This window comes from Rhinopithecus roxellana, chromosome 5 (assembly GCF_007565055.1).
Source record: "Rhinopithecus roxellana isolate Shanxi Qingling chromosome 5, ASM756505v1, whole genome shotgun sequence".
Lineage (NCBI taxonomy): Eukaryota > Metazoa > Chordata > Mammalia > Primates > Cercopithecidae > Rhinopithecus > Rhinopithecus roxellana.
This window is the reverse complement of record NC_044553.1, coordinates 125,988,594-126,007,476: the sequence shown is the minus strand read 5'-3', so window position 1 is coordinate 126,007,476 and position 18,883 is coordinate 125,988,594. Positions and strand designations below refer to the sequence as shown.

The 18,883-nt window shown below is 44.8% G+C and overlaps 1 protein-coding gene across 5 annotated transcripts in view; it reads right to left on the bottom strand.

The window, feature by feature from the left end:
• Nucleotides 1-1,104: 1,104 nt before the first annotated feature.
• Nucleotides 1,105-18,883, bottom strand: part of TUBGCP5 (tubulin gamma complex associated protein 5) — a 43,145-nt gene continuing 25,366 nt past the window's right edge. For 3 of the 5 annotated variants that reach the window (XM_030931171.1, XM_030931172.1, XM_030931173.1), the window contains 9 exons: nt 12,681-12,879; nt 11,513-11,701; nt 10,575-10,757; nt 8,111-8,195; nt 7,891-8,011; nt 7,260-7,438; nt 5,734-5,859; nt 4,723-4,811; nt 2,211-2,607 (listed from right to left, as the gene is read on the bottom strand). In XM_030931171.1, the coding sequence (XP_030787031.1) occupies nt 2,457-2,607; nt 4,723-4,811; nt 5,734-5,859; nt 7,260-7,438; nt 7,891-8,011; nt 8,111-8,195; nt 10,575-10,757; nt 11,513-11,701; nt 12,681-12,879 (1,322 nt within the window). In that variant the 3' untranslated portion in view covers nt 2,211-2,456. Of the gene's footprint in view, nt 1,789-2,210; nt 2,608-4,722; nt 4,812-5,733; nt 5,860-7,259; nt 7,439-7,890; nt 8,012-8,110; nt 8,196-10,574; nt 10,758-11,512; nt 11,702-12,680; nt 12,880-18,883 lie in introns of those variants that run through there. The other 2 variants (XM_010362172.2, XM_010362173.2) reach the window with 2 other exon arrangements.

Genomic DNA, 18,883 nt, shown 5'->3' with positions numbered 1-18,883 from the left:
GAGGCTGAGGCAGGTGGATCACCTGAGGCCAGGAGTTCGAGACCAGTCTGGCCAACAAGGCGAAACCCTGTCTCTACTAAAAATACAAAAATCAGCTGGGCGTGGTGGTGCACGCCTGAGATCCCAGTTACTCAGGAGGCTGAGGCAGGAGAATCACTTGAATCCAAGAGGCAGAGCTTGCAGTGAGCCGAGATCGTGCCACTGCACTCCAGCCTAGGTAATGGAGTGAGACTCCATTTCAAAAAACAAAGAAATACCAAACAATAATATGTACCAACAGTTGGTCCTAAGTGAAGTTGGCCTTTTACATTTATCACTATTGGTTGAAGCTATTTTCCATGTGGAACTTCTCAGGCACATAAAACATATAAACATTTCTTCCTTTTTTTTTTGGAGACAAGATCTTGCTCTGTTATCCTGGCTGGAGTGCAGTGATGCAATCATGGCTCACTGCAGCCTCGATTTCCTGGTCTCAAGCGATCCTCCCACCTCAGCCTCCCAAGTAGCTGGAACCATAGGCACATGCCACCATGCTTGGCTAATTTTTTTTTTTTGGGGGGGGGGGGGGTCTTGCTCTGTCACCCAGGATGGAGTGCAGTGGCGCAATCTAGGCTCACTGCAACCTCTGCCTCCTGGGTTCAAGTGATTCTCCTGCCTCAGCCTCCTAAGTAGCTGGGATTACAGACATGTGCCACCATGCCCGGCTAAATTTTTTGTATTTTTAGTAGAGATGGGGTTTCACCATGTTGGCCAGGTTGGTCTTGAACTCCTGACCTCAGATGATCTGCCCGCCTCGGCCTCCCAAAGTGCTGGGATTACAGGCGTAGCCACTGCGCCCGGCCCCTGGCTAATTTTTAAGGTTTTTTTTGTAGAGATAGGGTCTCAATATGTTGCCTAGGCAGGTCTTGAACTCCTGGCCTCAAGTAGTCCTCTCACCTCAGCCTTTCAAAGTGCTGGCATTACAGGCTTGAGAGACAACACCCAGCCAAAATATAAACATTTGTAGGAAAGCTAAATCTAAGACAACTTTTAGGGAAGACAACATGTAAAACTCTATATAAAAAGCTTCTGTGACTGAAGGACAGCAGCAAAAGGATAATAACATAATTTTAAGTCCTTTATTTTGAATATCAGAATTACATTTTCAAAATATGATATAATTTATATTTAAAGGTATCAGTACCATAAATCTGTATCTTACAGTAGGAAATATAAGAGTAAACAGCCTATATACACTTTGCACTAGACACAATTTTATGTATACAACTCTATACAGCATCTACTCATCTCCAGAAAACCCACCTACAATCCATCTGTCTGGACTGCGGACAAGTGGTTCTTTCTGAGTCAGGACCTCACTCTGTCACCCAGGTTGCACTGCAGTAGTGCAATCATGGCTCACTGCAGTCTTGACCTCCTGGGCTCAAGCAATCCTCCCATCTTGGCCTCTTGAGTAGCTAGAGAGGCACACACCAACATGTCTGGATACATTTTGTATTTTTGGTAGACACAGGGTTTCACCATGTTGCCCAGGCTGGCCTCAAACTCCTGGGCTCAAGTGATCCGCCTGCCTTGGCCTCCCATAGTGCTGGGATTAGAGGCGTGAGTGACTGTGCCCGGCCGACAGTGGACAAGTTTTACAAATAAACCAAAATGAAAAGATTCTCACTTTTCAGCTGCACATGGTGGAAATGTACATGTATGATGATGAAGCTGGAGACATTTCTCACACTGAAGACATTTAACTTTGTTCCATGCCAGCCATGAGTGACAGCGCTAGAGATTCCACTGTGGGAAGAATAAAAATAAGGTTAAAGCAACAAGTTTAAATGTTGAAAAAAAAATTTTTTTTTCGAGATGGAGTCCCAGTCCGTTGCCCAGGCTGGAGTGCAATGGTACAATCTCGGCTCACTGCAACCTCCACCCGCAGGGTTCAAGCAATTCTCCTGCCTCAGCCTGCTGTTTTGCTGAAATTTCAGGCACGTGCCACCATGTCCAGCTAATTTTTGTATTTTTAGTAGAGACAGGGTTTTGCCATGTCGGCCAGGCTGTTCTCCCAACTCCTGACCTCCAGTGATTCAGTCAGCCTCCCAAAGTGCTGGGATTACAGGTGTAAGCCACCGCACCAGGCCAGGAGCTTTAAATTCCTAAAAAAATTTTTAAGAAGTCTAGCTTTTGAAAAGAAAGTTACAAAAACTACATGATAGTGGAGTGCGACAGAAATCTATTCTGCCATCGACTTTATTTAATAGGAGTTTTAGAAATCTGTTGTAACAAATGGCATACCAGAAAGTAAGATCCTCAGGCTTACAAATATTCCACATGCACTCACCCTCACTGTAATGCTTAAAAAGCAATTCAAAGCATGGGACAACTGCTAAGGGATTTTTCAGTTTTGAAATGGTGAGAAATTCTAATTCGTCATGGGATCAGTAACAAAACAATGACACATACTCCTAGTTACAAGAAAATACAGAGGTAGAACATTTTAACATGATATACTCACAATGGGGAAAGGATCCTCTACAGACGGCTTTGTTTAAAATGGTTACAAGAAACATATGGCAGTTTTTAAAATCAGACTCCATTTTCTCTATAGATTCCATTCTAGGAATAAAAGTAAATTTCAATTAAGTGAGGGCATTGGGGGTTTATATGTAGGCTTTAAGATATCTGTGGAGTAATTTCAAATGTGTTTTGGTTTAATGATTTAAAATCCTAAATCTAAAGATTATAAAATAAAACACATAGCATCCTACCCTACTTTAAAATAAAAAATGTCAAAGTGTTTCAAAGGAAGGTTCATTAGGATATAAAGCTGTGCTGTGCTGTTTCCAGATAGTATCTAGTTCTGGAACTAGGAGGACCAAAGACACTCCCTTTTCCTTTAAACAGTTCTGTTTTTATTGTTTACAAGCATACGTTCTCTTTGAAATAAAGAATACATTAAGAATATAAACCTTAAAATTTGAAATTATTTTTAAAAAGCCTTTTTTTTTTTTTTTTGAGATGGAGTCTTGCTCTGTCGCCCATGTTGAAGTGCAGTGGCACGATCCACCTCCTGGGTTCAAGCAATTCTCCTGCCTTAGCCTCCTGAGTAGCTGGAATTACAGATGCCCACTATCACGTCTGGCTAATTTTTGTATTTTTAGTAGAGACAGGGGTTTCGCCATGTTGGTCAGTCTGGTCTCGAACTCCTGACCTCAGTTGATCTGCCCTCCTTGGCCTCCCAAAGTGCTGGGATTACAGTTGTGAGTCACGGAGTCCGGCCCAGCTGCTTTTTTTTTTTTTGAGACAGAGTTTCGCTCTTGTTTCCCAGGCTGGAGTGCAATGTAGTGATCTCGGCTCACCACACCACAACCTCCGCCTTCCTTGGTTTAAGCGATTCTCTTGCCTCAGCCTCCCGAGTAGCTGGGATTACAGGCATGCACCACCACGCCTGGCTAATTTTGTATTTTTAGGAGAGACGGAGTTTTTCCATGTTGGTCAGGCTGGTCTTGAACTCCTGACCTCAGGAGATCTGCTTATCTTGGCCTCCCACAGTGCTGCAATTACAGGCGTAAGCCGCCACTGCGCCCAGCCTTTCTTTTTTTTTAAGAGAAATATCGAACACATGTAAGAGAGAACTTCGTAAGGGGCTTCCATGGCCCACTGCCCAGCCATGGCAGGTGCCACCCAGGTGCCAAGCTTACACCGCCCAGCTCCACCACAGTATTCGGAAATAAACCGGAGACATCAGGGCACTGCAGTCATGAATATTTCATAAGTATAAATGTATACTCTAAAGATAAAGATTCCTTTCAAAACACAGCCACACCACCATTTGAGTCAGCAATATAAAGCAAGTAAGACTTCTATTTCCATCCCCGCAAGGATGGCTTCATCTACTATCTTAGTTTCTAGATTCAGAGTACAGCCAAGAGGAGATTTTCAATTATATTAGCACTCAAATGAACTCTTACCTCCTTACTGACATGGAGGAAGTACAGGCTATTATTGTGACAACCCAGTCAACCAAACATGTGCTTTTCCTTCATGGTAGTAATAGCAGAACTACTGTGGCACTGACTTCACAAACAGGACAGGTAACAAAATACTGAGCTATACACTGGGGTTCACAGTAGAGGATGGCAGTGCTGGAGGGAACTGCTCCTGCGTCCACTGTCCCTTGATTCAGTGCACTTGCCTATGTGATGTGTGCGAATAACGAACACTCAAAATACAGTATCTTTCAGAGCTCATCCAAAATACAACTTTGCAGAACAGTCTAGCATGACGTCCAGAATTCGGTTTAAAATAATTCAGCAAGTGTGACGGGGGAGGTGGGCACAGACATGACAGAGCTGTCCTCACTGGCACAGCCGAAGCAGGTGCCAGCACGGTGTTCACAACTGTCCTTGCCACTTCTGTTTGAAGGTGTCCACGATAAACATTAACAAAACCTACACAATATAACATGAGTGTAATCTAAAAATGTTTGCCTGTTCAGTTAGAAGACCTCAGATTTTTAAAAATGTTTTACTTCTCACAAAAGACTTGTACTTTTTTTTTTTTTTTAAACTCTGGGTCTTGCTATGTTGCCCAGGCTGGTCTTGAACTCCTGGGGTCAAGCAATCCTCCTCTCTCAGCCTCCTGAGAGGCTGGGAAGACGTTGTCTCTAAAAAAAGGGAAGCTGAAGCTGAAATGGTTAGAGCGCAGATGCTTCAGAAGTCACATACTTACCGCCAAGCGCCCAGGCCTGCCTGCCAACCGTCTGCAAACATGAGGGCCAAGTTCAACACCTTCATGATAGCTTCTTTCACAAAGCTGACCTGGAGACGAAAGTCGCAGAACACAAACTGTGTAACTAGGTTTGGACACTGATACCAGCACTTTCACCTATTTTAAATGAATCACAGAAAAAGCTCCTCACCACCGTGACTGCCTTCTATGTATATGGAAGGGTACTAGGCTCTGAACCATGCCCACTTGGGAACAGGCACATGCATTCACTGAATGGAATATACAGGCGGTATTAGCAGTAGAGCCAAACCAACAGAACAAACTGTTAAGACCTTTTCCTGGGATGGCCATTTAAATTCACCAATGAAACTAGGATAAAGAATTCCAATGGTTTTAACATGACGGAATTCCATCTATTCATGTGAAGTGGACATACTGTTAACTGCAGACATGATTTTCCAACTGAATCCAAGAGTAACGCAGAGTGAGTGCTGACTATTAAACACAGTTCTCATGTTGCTCTTAGATACAATTTCTATGAATAGGGCACTCCTCCTTGTTTCTTTTTGAGACAAGGTCTTGCTCTGTTACCCAAGCTGGAGTGCAGAGTGCAGTGGTGTGATCACAGTTCACTGCAGCTTCGAACTACTGGCCTCAAACGATGCTCCCACCTCAGCCTCGCAAGTAGCTGGGCCTCCAGGTGTACACCACCATGTCTGCTAATCTTTTTAATTTTTTGTAAAGACAGAGTCTTCCTACGTTGCCCAGGCTGGTCTTGAACTCTTGGCCTCATAAGATCTGCCTGCCTCAGTTTCCCAAAATGCTGGGATTATAGGCATGAGCCACTGTGGCTGGCCTGGGGCATTTGTTTGTAACCTCATTTGATCTGGTTCTTCCTTAAAGAATATTCTACAGGACAGAAGCATTACTTAATCACCATAAAATTCCAAAGCAGGCAGACAGCGCCACTCGCCCAGCAGGGGCCACATCTACAAGAGACATCTCATGTACCTTTTCTCTCAGCAGACACCGGTCATGGATGGTTGACAGATACCTATAGTGAATTTTAATCAACTGATCTAAATCCTTGGCTTCCTCGACTTGATGTTGAAACTCCAGCCCTGTACTGTGGAGAATCTTGGAAGAGAAAGATAAAAAGCTTAATCAGCAGCCTTGAGGACTTGTGTGCTGCACACAAATCTTCTTTACTAAGCTCTTCTACTCCTCTCAAATTCTTCCTTCAATAATCACAATCTAGAAAGTTTCGTAAAGTACCATCTTCAAAGGCTGCCTAGATACTCTGGCGTTCTGATCCACAGGATGGTGGGGGTTAGTCCTGTAGGACACCCACTGGCACAGTGAATGAGTGATCGCCAAAGTCTGGACTAACAGATTCCCTGGCAGGAAGGGGCAAGTACATTAAACTGTATATAAGACACATTGATTAAAAAAAAAAAAATCAAGTAAATGTGTTACTTTTACACAAATAATTACAGTGAATTTATTTCTTAAGTTCCTTTTCTCATACACTGATCTTTCTCTAAAATGAGTATAAGCATACTTCAAATAAAAAACAAACTAAGAAAAAACTTAAACTCTTATCATTTAGGGGCTTAATGAAGGCCAACCTTGTGAAGGTCAGTAATGCAGTCAGGGGAAACATGGAGCCCCTCTGCCATAGCCTTCCTGTCCAAAACACAGGCTTCAGCGGCTCACTTCACCAAAGCAAGGTGGGTTTCAGAACTCACAGACCAGGTATAAACAGGTCTAAACAGCAATTCAAATGCCGAATGCACACTGTCCTCAATAACACTGTTCTTTTCAGAACTCACAGACCAGGTATAAATAGGTCTAAACAACAATTCAAACCCCAAATGCATACTGTCCTCTAATAACACCGCTCTTGTTCCAATTTCTGAACCCTTCTTTCAAACTTCCTCTAGAACTGGCTATTAGATGTACCAGAAAAACAGTTTCATTTACTTTGTAGTGAGTTACCTCTTGTTTTTAAGAAAAAAGTCTATAACCTGGCTGCATCTTCCTCCCAAACACCACAGTGGATTTTGGCTGTTATTAAACATTGGAGCCATTTTCTAGGGACAGCTGTCATCACTACTGAACACTAAAGGACTACGTGGCATTTCTAACATATATTCCAGAGCTCAAATTTGGATTTAGAAATAACAGAGAGGGGATAGCTTTTACCTAATGAGTTTAGTTGTAGAAGAGACACAACAATGGTAGTAATTAGAAAAAAGGGCCGGGCGCGGTGGCTCAATTCCAGAAGAGGAGCTGTGGCTGTGCCTGTCCCCAGGGGCTGCTGGGCAGGAGGGACAGCGGCCTCTGGATACACATATTCCGGTACAATTACAAAAACATTCCTCCCACTGCCATGTTATTTTATGATCAAATTTGCTACATGTCCCGTTTTCACAGTCTGTAGGCATTTTGTATTTATAAACACATTATGAGTAATTCTCCATGAACAACTGTATAGATAAGGCGATAGAACTGAAGCAGATGGGAGAGGCACAAACCCTGGTCATGATGTAGTTGTGCAAGCTGTTCACGAAATGCATGAGCTTCACTCTTAAGAGGAACATGCGATGAATCTGCTGTCTTACTGGTTCTTTTTGTGGTCCGAACTGAGCAACTGTGTCTTGTTCATGTACAAGGCCTTCTTGAAGATGTGGTTTTTCCGCAGTACTAACCAGTTCTATAAAAGATTGGAAGAGCAAAGTGGACAGAAAGAGCATCAACTCAAGCCCCACTGCACCATGATGCCTGTTTTTGGCAGAAACTCGGAGGGATGCGGCCCTGGCACCACAGAAAGCACTGGCAGGGGTGGCAGGAACCGAACCTCAGTGCCTCTGGAAGGTGCAGTGGGAAAAGTTCCCTGTATCACTTTTCCTAATCAAGTTGTTGTATTTCAGATCAACTGTACATACAACTTCCTGATCTTTCTTTCAGGTATTTGACATCCGTAAACCCCCTGCTAGAATACGCACCATTCTGGCATTTCTATACACATAAAAAATGATTGACAACCACCAACCTCTTTTTTTTCTTTTTTCCAGATCTCCATATGCTTCCCTTCCCCACCAACCTCTTTTATTAAGGGCTAAAATTAAATTAAATTACAATTTATCTGCTGAAAACAAATCTTACCACCAAAAAGTAAAACATCCAGACTATATTTTGCCCACTTTATTTGCAGTAAGAGAAGAAACACTTGATTATAAATTTTTTGACATTCCAAACTTATAACAATGTCCACGGGCCATGGGACCTATTAAACAAAAACACAATTAGAACAGAAATAACCAATTACTTGCATGTTTTAATTTCAGTAGAAAACACTGTTCATACAAAGAATATAAGCATATACCTTGTAGCTGAGGGTCAGACCGTCTAAGATATGAACAGGCAGTTTCTTCTTAGCTGTGTCAACATTTTCAAAAGATATAGACAGACTAAAGAAAGAAATTTCAGTTTTAGTTTGTGAAAGCACTATGTCACACAAAAATCCTCTTTTAAAATAATTAGCATTTACATAATATTCCCCAAAAGATACTGCATTTCATAAAAGAAATGCAAACATTCCAACAAATGTATCTTTTCTAACATATATTCCAGAGCTCAAATTTGGATTTAGAAATAACAGACAGGGGATAGCTTTTACCTAATGAGTTTAGTTGTAGAAGAGACACAACAATGGTAGTAATTAGAAAAAAGGCCGGGCGCGGTGGCTCACGCCTGTCATCCCAGCACTTTGGGAGGCCGAGACGGGCGGATCACGAGGTCAGGAGATCGAGACCATCCTGGCTAACACGGTGAAACCCCGTCTCTACTAAAAATACAAAAAACTAGCCGGGCGAGGTGGCGGCGCCTGTAGTCCCAGCTACTCGGGAGGCTGAGGCAGGAGAATGGCGGGAACCCGGTAGGCGGAGCTTGGAGTGAGCTGAGATCCGGCCACTGCACTCCAGCCCGGGCGACAGAGCGAGACTCCGTCTCAAAAAAAAAAAAAAGAAAATGTCCAAGTGCCAGGCACTATTATGTGTCCTTAGCTCATTTAATCCTCAAAATAGTCCCATCAGTGGTTCCTGAGAAATGATGCCCTCTTCCACAGTCACAGAGGCACTAAGAGGGGATGCCTGGATGCATATGAAGGTTTAAAGTGGGGAGTGAACTTCCAACCCAGAGATTGTCAAAGGGCAGTGTGATTATGAACTGGCTGATCATGACACAGGCACTAGTCAGAATTTTTAGCTTTTGGCCAGGCACGGTGGCTCACACCTGTAATCCCAGCACTTTGTGAGGCCGAGGCAGGCAGATCACGAGGTCGGATCGAGACCATCCTAGCTAACACAGTGAAACTCCATCTCTAGTAAAAATACAAAAAATTAGCCAGGCATGGTGGCGGGAGCCAGTAGTCCCAGCTACTCAAGAGGCTGAGGCAGGAGAATGGCCTGAACCCTGGAGGCGAAGCTTGCAGTGAGCCGAGATCGCACCACTGCACTCCAGCCTGGGCGACAAAGCGAGACTCCATCTCAAAAAAAAAGAATTTTTAGCTCTTAATGGCCTGGTATGTATGCATTCACTCAGTGCTTAGCAGGCATCTACCAAATATCAATACTAAGTTAGCTGCTGCACTGAGCAGGCAATAGAAAGCCAATCTCTCTTCCCTCCAGGGACTCCCAGCCCAGTGTAGCACATGAAGATATAGGAGTGAGCAGACCTCTGCCGGGCCCAAGAATTGGAGAGTATGTCACAGGGAGGTGGGAGGACAGTACATGCAGACACCAGAAATATCCTGAAATCCGTGAAATGCAAAGTGAGATAGGAGAGAGAACGTGGTGTGTATGTGTGCAGGACATGAGGCTGGGAAAACGGAGCCAGACAGGAAATAGCTTTCTCCCTTCCGAGACAAAGCTTAGTCCATTTGCTAGGAGCCACCCACGGCGATCACACGCATGAGTGGTGGAAGTCACTGCTGGTGGTCTGAGGTCACTCTGGTGAGGGTCAAGTCTGTTTTGGTGGAAGGGAGTGAGGCTGAGAGAGACAGAGGCCATGGGGGAGGTCTGAGCCAGTTCTGTGATGTCAGGGGCATTCTCTAGGAGGCAGGACTGATAAACCTCACATGTGGGAGCTCAGAGAGAGGAAGCACTGGCTCCAGCCATGTGAAGGAGGCCATCAGACCCTGACAGGCTGTATGGTGGCAACTTTGTCCTTTTTTTGGAGGGACGAGGTCCCACTATGTTGCCCAGTCTGGTTGCAAACTCCTGAGCTCAAGCAATCCTCCCAATTCGGCCTCCCAAAGTGCTAGGATTACTGGCATGAGCCACTGCACCTAGCCATATGGTGGCATCTCAACGTCTTTTCTTGTTTAGTGGGAGACTCACTTAGCTAGCCTCTGCCTCAATTTTCTTTTTTTTAAAATGGAGTCTCGTTCTTGTCGCCCAGGCCGGAGTGCAGTGGCGTGATCTTGGCTCACTGCAACCTCTGCCTCCCAGGTTCAAGCGATTCTCCTGCTTCAGCCTCCCAAGTAGCCAGGATTCCAGGTGCCTGCCACCATGCTTTTTGTATTTTTAGTAGAGATGGAGTTTCACCATGTTGGCTAGGCTGGTCTTGAACTCTTGACCTCAGGTGATCCACCGCCTCTGCCTCCCAAAGTGCTGGGATTACAGGTATGAGCCACCGTGGCTGGCCTCCATTTTCTAATAAGTAAAATAATATTAGTAAAACTCATAGGAATAGTCTGAGGATAAAATAATCTGTGTAATTCATAGAAGACTTATTGGCACACAGTTCATGTTATACTAATTTAAATAAAGGTGGCTTCCATATTTTACCGTGAACTATCTTCAGGATAACGCTGTCCTACTGCTTCTTGGAGTTGGACATTAAGAAAAGACACATTCTGCCACGTTTCCTTTTCTCTTATTTTATCAAAAATGGATGTGTAGAAGTCATACATGGTATCTCCTCCTTCCATTAAGAAAAAATTTCTCATGGCTTGCAAGTATTCTACCAACCTGCATGGAGAGAAAACGAGTGACGCAAAGATCTCTGGTGTTCGTAAGGCAGGATTCCAGATCAACACCAGGCTTTGTACCCTGTTTTTAGTGAAACAAGTTTACATTCTACATTTACTAAAATTAGAAATATTAACACCTATTACACTTGTTCCAATAATAAAAACAGCATAGGTTTTCATCATCACAAAGGTTATCTTCTATAACTAAATGATAGAAAATTGGGCAGTCACAAAAATGTTAACAAAAAAAATCCAAATCCCATCATTTATGGTGGATTTCCATCATTAATATTTAATTTTTGGAATGTTTCTTTCCTGTCTTTTCTACGCGTTAAGAAAACCTAGTTCCTACCATATTACATATCCTGCTTTTAAATTGCTGTGATTTTTATGAACTTTACAAAGTTCATATGTGGGTATGTATACACCATATTGATGGATACGCCATAGTTTCAAGAACTAGTCATCTATCACTAAGTAATTTAGTCTTTTTCATTCTGATAACAAACTTTGTAATTTTTGTAAAAACTTTTTCTGTATTTGTTTTGGGAAAGATTCTCAGAAATACAGAATTAAGTTTCACAACATAGTTAAGAAAATATTGATGGTCAATTGATTTCTCTTAAAAAGTTGTTTACTGCATATCCATTTCCTACTCTAATAAAAACTGAATTGAAATAGATTTTAAAATAATCTCAACTGTTCAAGTACAATCAACTATTTACTACTTCCAAAATTAAATTACTCTTTTACCTGTAATCTTTTTTTAGAGTTTGCATGAGATTTCCACAGCAATCTAGATACTGCTTGTCAATATGAGGATAGAGGCAGGATCTCAGCGTTAACTCAAAAGTCTGGCATGTCACAGATTCCGATGATCTATCCACACATACATCACCACCAGCAAACTTCTCGTGAAAGTCACTCTGCTCCAAATACATCCTTCAAGATAAAAATGTGTCTTCTTTTTGTGAGCTGCTGTCAACAGAATTCTCTTAAAACCCTAAAGTCCCATTTTTACCTTTAGTCTTGAAGTTACCAACTACTACAAAAAGAGAAAAATCTTTCTCCCAAAAATATCCTTTGAGTGAACCAGTCTCTTGAAGTTGCCACTGCCTTAGGCTCAGGTACTACAGCTGGTCTTCCTAGTGATGAGGGCTGGACACAGCAAATGCTGGCCTTCAGACAACCCGGAACTATGTGGGTATTAATGACTTACTCTAATGGACTAAGTGCAGAAAAGCAGCGTAAGCCCAGGACATACTATACGCCAATGGGGACCCTGACTCAATGGGTGTCGAGGGCCCACTCATGGCCCAGAGTTTCAGCATATTCTGGGTAAATGATGACACTTCCAGGGGCCCGAGGACACAGACAAAATTGGTACCACATGGTGGCAGGGTCATGTCTGCAGACTTCCACAAACAACATGGAATCCAAACTATACACCTGAAATAGGCAGGCACAACATCTTGCATTCTGCTTGTTATAAAGGATAGGCAGGGCGCAGTGGCTCACAATTTGGGAGGCCGAGGTGGGCGGATCACCTGAGGTCAGCAGTTTGAGATGAGCCTGGCCAACATGGCGAAACCCTGTCTCTACTAAAAATACAAAAATTGGCTGGGCGTGGTGGCACACGCCTATAGTCCCAGGTACTTCGGAGGCTGAGGTACGAGAATTGCTCAACCTGGGAGGCGAAGGTTGCAGTAAGCCAAGATCACGCCACTACACTCCAGCCTGGGTGACAGAGTGAGGCTCTGTCTCAAACGAAAACAAAAACAAACAAACAGAAAGAAAGGAGAGCCTACAAGCGTTTTTGTTTTCAGGCCTGGAAAGCCCTACCTGCCAGAAATAAACAGTTAGCAAACATCGCACAAATGACGCCATTTCAATTCCTGATAACCTTGTGGGTGTGGATCACCTTGCAAAGTTAATGGCAAGCAGTGGATCATGAACATCATCCAGTTCAAGATGCCTTTCAGCAATGGACTGCATCTTCATTAGATTCTCCTTGGTTGCCTGTTGCTCAGTAAGAACCTGTGGAGTGGAATCTTCTCCATGTCGAAGACGGGACTGTACAGATTCCAGAAAGAGAGTGTATAAACTTTTTCTTTCTGCATCTAAAACATAAAGAAATACGTAAGGTGAACTATATTCTGTTTAATCACATTAACATTAAGTAACAAAATATATATATATATATATATTTCAAGACAAGAGTTTCGCTCTTGTTGCCCAGGCTGGAGCGCAATGGTGTGACCCTGGCTCACTGCAACCTCCGCCTCCTGGATTCAAGCAATTCTCTTGCCTCAGCTTCCCAAGAAGCTGGAATTACAGGCATGTGCCATCATGCCCAGCTAATTTTGCCTTTTTTTTTTTTTTTTTTTAGTTGAGACAGGGTTTCACCGTGTTGGTAAGGCTGGTCTCAAACTCCTGACCTCAAGTGATCCGCCCACCTTGGCCTCCCAAAGCACTGGGATAATAGGTGTAAGCCACTGTGCCTGGCCCAAGAAATATTAAATAATATCATGTCTGGGTGCGGCAGCTCATGCCTGTAATCCCAGCACTTTAGGAGGCTGAGGTGGGTGGCTCACTTACGCTCAGGAGTTTGAGACCAGCCTGGGCAACATGGTGAAATCCCAGCTTTACAAAAAATTAGCTGAGTGTAGTGGCATGTGCCTGTGGTCCCAGCTACTTGGGAGGCTGAGGCACGAGAATCACTTGAGCACTGGGAGGTGAAGGTTGCAATGAGCCAAGATCAAGCCACTGCAGTCCAGTCCAATTTGGGCAATAGACGTGACACTTGGCCTCCAAAAAAAAAAAAAAATTTCCCTTTCTTCTAGGATGGTCTATCCCTGTTTTTTTACTTTTACAGTGTGGCAAAACTCAACATTTTTATATTCTCTGTTAAACAACTGCAAAGTTCATACAATTACAACGTATAAGCTAATTTTTTTTTCTGAACAGAGTAAGATCCTAATCAGAACACTTGAAAGTTCCTACAGTACTGCATAACACTACGGTAACACTGATAAGAGTCACAGTCTCACTGGAAAAAACACTTCTGACAGTGGCCCTGGTAAGCTCATTATATAAGAAGGAAATACTCCACAAAGTGAAAATAAGTGTTGCATCTACTTATTTCAAGTAGATACAATAATATAATTAATATAACACTGAGAAGATTGAGATGTATAAATAAGGTCACATCTTTATCTTCCAAGTTTTTTTTTTTTTTTTTTTTTTGAGACGGAGGCTTGCTCTGTCGCCCAGGCTGGAGTGCAGTGGCGCGATCTCCACTCACTGCAAGCTCCACCTCCCAGGTTCACGCCATTCTCCTGCCTCAGCCTCCCAAGTAGCTGGGACCACAGCCGCCCGCCATCACGCCTGGCTAATTTTTGTATTTTTAGTAGAGACGGGGTTTCACCATGTTAGCCAGGATGGTCTCGATCTCCTGACCTCATGATCCGCCCATTTCAGCCTCCCAAAGTGCTGGGATTACAGGCGTGAGCCACCACGCCCGGCCCTTCCAAGTCTTTTAAGTCAGTTGATAAAATTTTTTTTTTTTTTTTTTTGAGACCGAGTCTCACTCTGTCACCAGACTGGAGTACAGTGGTGCGATCTTGGCTCACTGCACTCTCCGATGCCCTGGTTCAAGCGATTCTCCTGCCTCAGCCTCCTGAGTAGCTGGGATTACAGGCATGCACCACCATGCCCAGCTAATTTCTGTATTTTTGGTAGAGATAGGGTTTTACCATGTTGGCCAGGACGGTCTCGATCCCCTGACCTTGAGATCTGTCTGCCTCAGCTTCCCAAAGTGCTGGGATTACAGGATAAAACGTTGAATATATTAAATTGTATCATTTTCTTGAAATTTATGATTGAGTCTGAACTGCTCATGAAGAAATTCTTATCAGCCACGGTTCATGGTCCCCAAGGACTAACGCTGCACTGCATTAAGAAATGCCAGAAGGGTTGGGCGTCGTGGCTCACACCTGTAATCCCAGCACTTTAAAAGGCAGGTGGATCACCTGAAATCAAAGTTTGAGACCAGCCTGGCCAACATGGTGAAACCCCATCTCTACTAAAAATACAAAAATTAGCTGCGCATGGTGGCTCATGCCTGTAGTCCCAGCTACTGGGGAAGCTGAGGCACAAGAAATCACTTGAGCTCAGGAGGCGGAGGTTGCGGTGAGATCATGCCACTGCACTCTAGCCTGGGGAACAGAGTGAGACTTGGTCTCGAAAAAAATAATAAATAAAATAAAATAAAATAAAATAAAATGCCAGAGGGAGTGATGCCGGCAAGGCGGCTACCTGGAGACACCTGGTGCGCCTCCCCAACAGCAAGATAGGACCAAAGCAACCAAGCAACAGTTAAGACCTGACTGGAGGCCAGGGCCGGTGGCTCACACCTGTAATCCCAACACTCTGGGAGGCCAAGGCGCGCGGGTCACAAGGTCAGGAGATCGAGACCATCCTGGCTAACACGGCGAAACCCCGTCTCTATTAAAAATACAAAAAAATTAGCCGGGCGTGGCAGCGGGCACCTGTAGTCCCAGCTGCTGGGGAGGCTGAGGCAGGAAAATGGCATGAACCCGGGAGGTGGAGCTTGCAGTGAGCCGCGATCGCACCACTGCACTAGAGCCTGGGTGACAGAGCAAGACTCCGTCTCAAAAAAAAAAAAAGATCTGACTGGAATTGAAGGGCGAGTGCTGGAGTGCAGTAGGGGAGTGTGACAGTGCTGGTGACTGGAGGCCCAGGAGGGCAGTGTGGAGGCTTACAGCCTCTGCAGCCCCATCTTTCCTTCGCAGATCAGGCTGGTCTGGAGTTAAGAAGGACTTCCCATCATTGGGTAAGGGTAAGCAGAAGAAACCCACCAGCCCTTACAAATACCTACAGTCCTTACTACAGGAAGATTCCACAGTTCCCACGAGCTCTGAGCCCAGTTTGGAGGCTGCTGGCAATTCACGCAGCTGCCTTGCCCTGGGTTAGGGGCACAAGGTGTGCCTTCCCCACCCACCCCTTTGAGCCAAGCTGTTGCAGCACAGCACCATCTTAAGACCAGAGCTAGGGCCGGGCACAGTGGCTCACACCTGTAATCCCAGCACTCTGGGAGGCCGAGGCGGGTGGATCACGAGGTCAGAAGACCAAGACCATCCTGGCTAACATGGTGAAACCCCATCTCCACTAAAAAAATACAAAAAATTAGCCGGGCGAGGTGGCGGGCCCCTGTAGTCCCAGCTACTCGGGAGGCTGAGGCAAGAGAATGGCGTGAACCCAGGAAGCAGAGCTTGCAGTGAGCCGGGATTGTGCCACTGCACTCCAGCCTGGGCGACAGAGCGAGACTCTGTCTCATAAATAAATAAATAAATAAATAAATACATAAATAAATAAAATACCAGAGCCATCTCTGGAGCACACCCTCCTCTGGGCCAGTAGCCACTGCACCTCTCCTGCACCCCAGCCACTGGGGCTCCATCCTCATTCCACCAAGGCCACAGGGGTGGCTGAACACCACAACCCCAGCTATGTGGAGCCTGGGCCCAGGATCAGCTATGATTCTGGTCCTGCACAGCAGGAAAACCAGCCCCTGCCACTGCACTTCCAGCCAGAGGAACAGTCTGGCAGCCCTGAGAGACCGAACCCACCGCTGAGCTGGCCGAATTGCTGTGCCATCTCTAGAGGGTGGGAACAGGCCCCTGAGCTTCCTACCAGCCGACATGCCTCCAGGTTGGTGGAGCAGTTACAGACCTGTGCTCAGGAACTGAGAAACAGCCCCCTAGCACCAACCCCTTGCAGACAGGCCCGGGGCCTACCCAGTGGCCCTGGGCCAGCATTCAGGGTCTGAGAAACAGTTTCAGAGGCTGCCCTGGCAGGCATGTACCTAGGCTTCTTGAGCAGCCTTGCGCTGCATCCATTGCTTAAGAAGCCCCAGAGGCAGCACCTGTGAGTCACGACCCCAGGTCAGCTGAGCAGCCACAGGCCTGCATACTAGGCCTGCAAACAGCCCTGTGGTCTGCCCTTGGTGGGCATGTTCTGAGCCAGCTGGCACCCATATCCCAAACCTGAGAAAGAACCTTGAAGACCACCCCCAGTAAAGACACCCTCAGGCCAGCAGATCAGCTTTCCACCCACATGCTGGGCCTCAGAAGCAGCCTCCTGGGCTGCCACTGGCAGATACATACCTAGGGCTGTCAATAAGCCATGTGACCATGTCCCAGGACTAAAAAAGAGCCCCTTGAACTGTCCAGGCAGACATGCACCCAGGCTACCAAGCAGGCCTGTACCCACGTCCTGGGCCTGAGAAATAGGCCTCAAGTAATCCACCTGCCTTGGCCTCCAAAAGTACTGGGATTGGCTCGGCGTGGTGGCTCACGCCTGTAATCCCAACACTTTGGGAGGTCAAGGCGGGTAGATTGCTTGAGGTTAGGAGTTCGAGACCAGCCTGACCAACGTGATAAAACCCCATCTCTACTAAAAACAGAAAAATGAGTCAGGCGTGGTGGCACATGCCTGTAGTCCCATCTACTCAGGAGGCTGAGGCAAGAGAATCACTTGAACCCAGGAGGCAGAGCTTGCAGTGAGCTGAGAGCATGCCACTGCACTCCAGCCTGGGTAACAGTGCAAGACTCTGTCTCAAAAAAAAAAAAAAAAAGAAAAAAAGTGCTGGGATTATAGGCATGAGCCACCACGCCCGGCCAGTTGTGCCACTGTTGCCACAAACCCCCTCAGTGTAGGCCACTGAGGCACTTGCAAACATCACTAAAGTGGATTACAACTGAAGAAAGTACCTGGAGACTACACTACTGCATTCATCCAGAACCAAGGCCAATGCATCCCACTGAACCCATACCCCAAGACCCATTCATATGAATAACTCTTTACAAAACATACTCCATAAAATTGGAAAAGGTGACTTTCCCACCGGATGTATAGAAATAAATGTAGAAATACATCAAACATGAAAAAGCAAAGAAACATGACACCTCCCAAGAAAACCAGTAATTCTCCAGTAAGAGACTATAATGATATAGGAAATACTGGAAAAACAATTCAGAATTAAAATCTTAAGGAGACTCAGTGAGATACAAGAGAGTACAAATAAACATTCAACAAAATCAGGAAAAGAATGATTTGAATGAGAAATTCAACAGAAACAAATGTTGAACACACAAGCAAATTTTACAGTGAAAGAATTCAATGAATGAGGCAGGGCATGGTGGCTCACGCCTGTAATCCCAGCACTTTGGGAGGCCAAGGTGGGTGGATCATCTGGGTTCAGGAGTTCGAGATCAACCCGGCCAACATGGTGAAACCCCATCTCTACTAAAAACACAAAAAATTAGCTGGGTGTGGTGGCGGGTACCTGTAATCCCAGCTACTCAGGAGGCTGAGGTAGGAGAATCACTTGAGCCAGGGAGGCAGAGCTTGCAGTAGCCAGAATGCACCACTGTACTCCAGCCTGGGTGACGGGAGTAAAACCCTGCCTCAGAAAAAAAAAGGGGGGGCGGGGAACAAATGATCTCAACAGACATTTCTGCAAAGAAGTCATACAAATGGCCCAGAAATAGATGAAAAAATGCTCAGCATCACTAATTATTAGGGAAAATGCAAATCAAAACCACAATGAGTTATCATTTCACCCAGTCAGGATGGCTATTTATCACAAAAACAAAAAATAACAAATGCTAGTGAGGATGTGGAGAAAAGGGAACTCTTACACAATGTTGGTGGGAATATAAACTAGTACAGACACTATGGAGAACAGTTTGGAGGTTCCTCAAAAAACTACAAATAGAACTACTACATGATATAGCAGTCCCACTAGTGGGCATTTACCCAAAGGAAAGGAAATCAGGACATCAAAGAGACATCTGCACCCCATGTTTACTGCAGCAGTATTCACACAGCCAACACACGGAATCCACCTAGGTGCCCAACAACAGATGAATGGGTAAAAAAACTGTGGTATATATATATATAACTCAAAGACAAAAAAAAATGAATCTTGCTGTTTGCAGCAACACTGATGGAAATGGCAGACATTATGTTAAGTGAAATAAGCCAGGAACAGAAAGTTAAACACTGCATGTTCTCACTCATGTGGTAGCTAAAAAATGT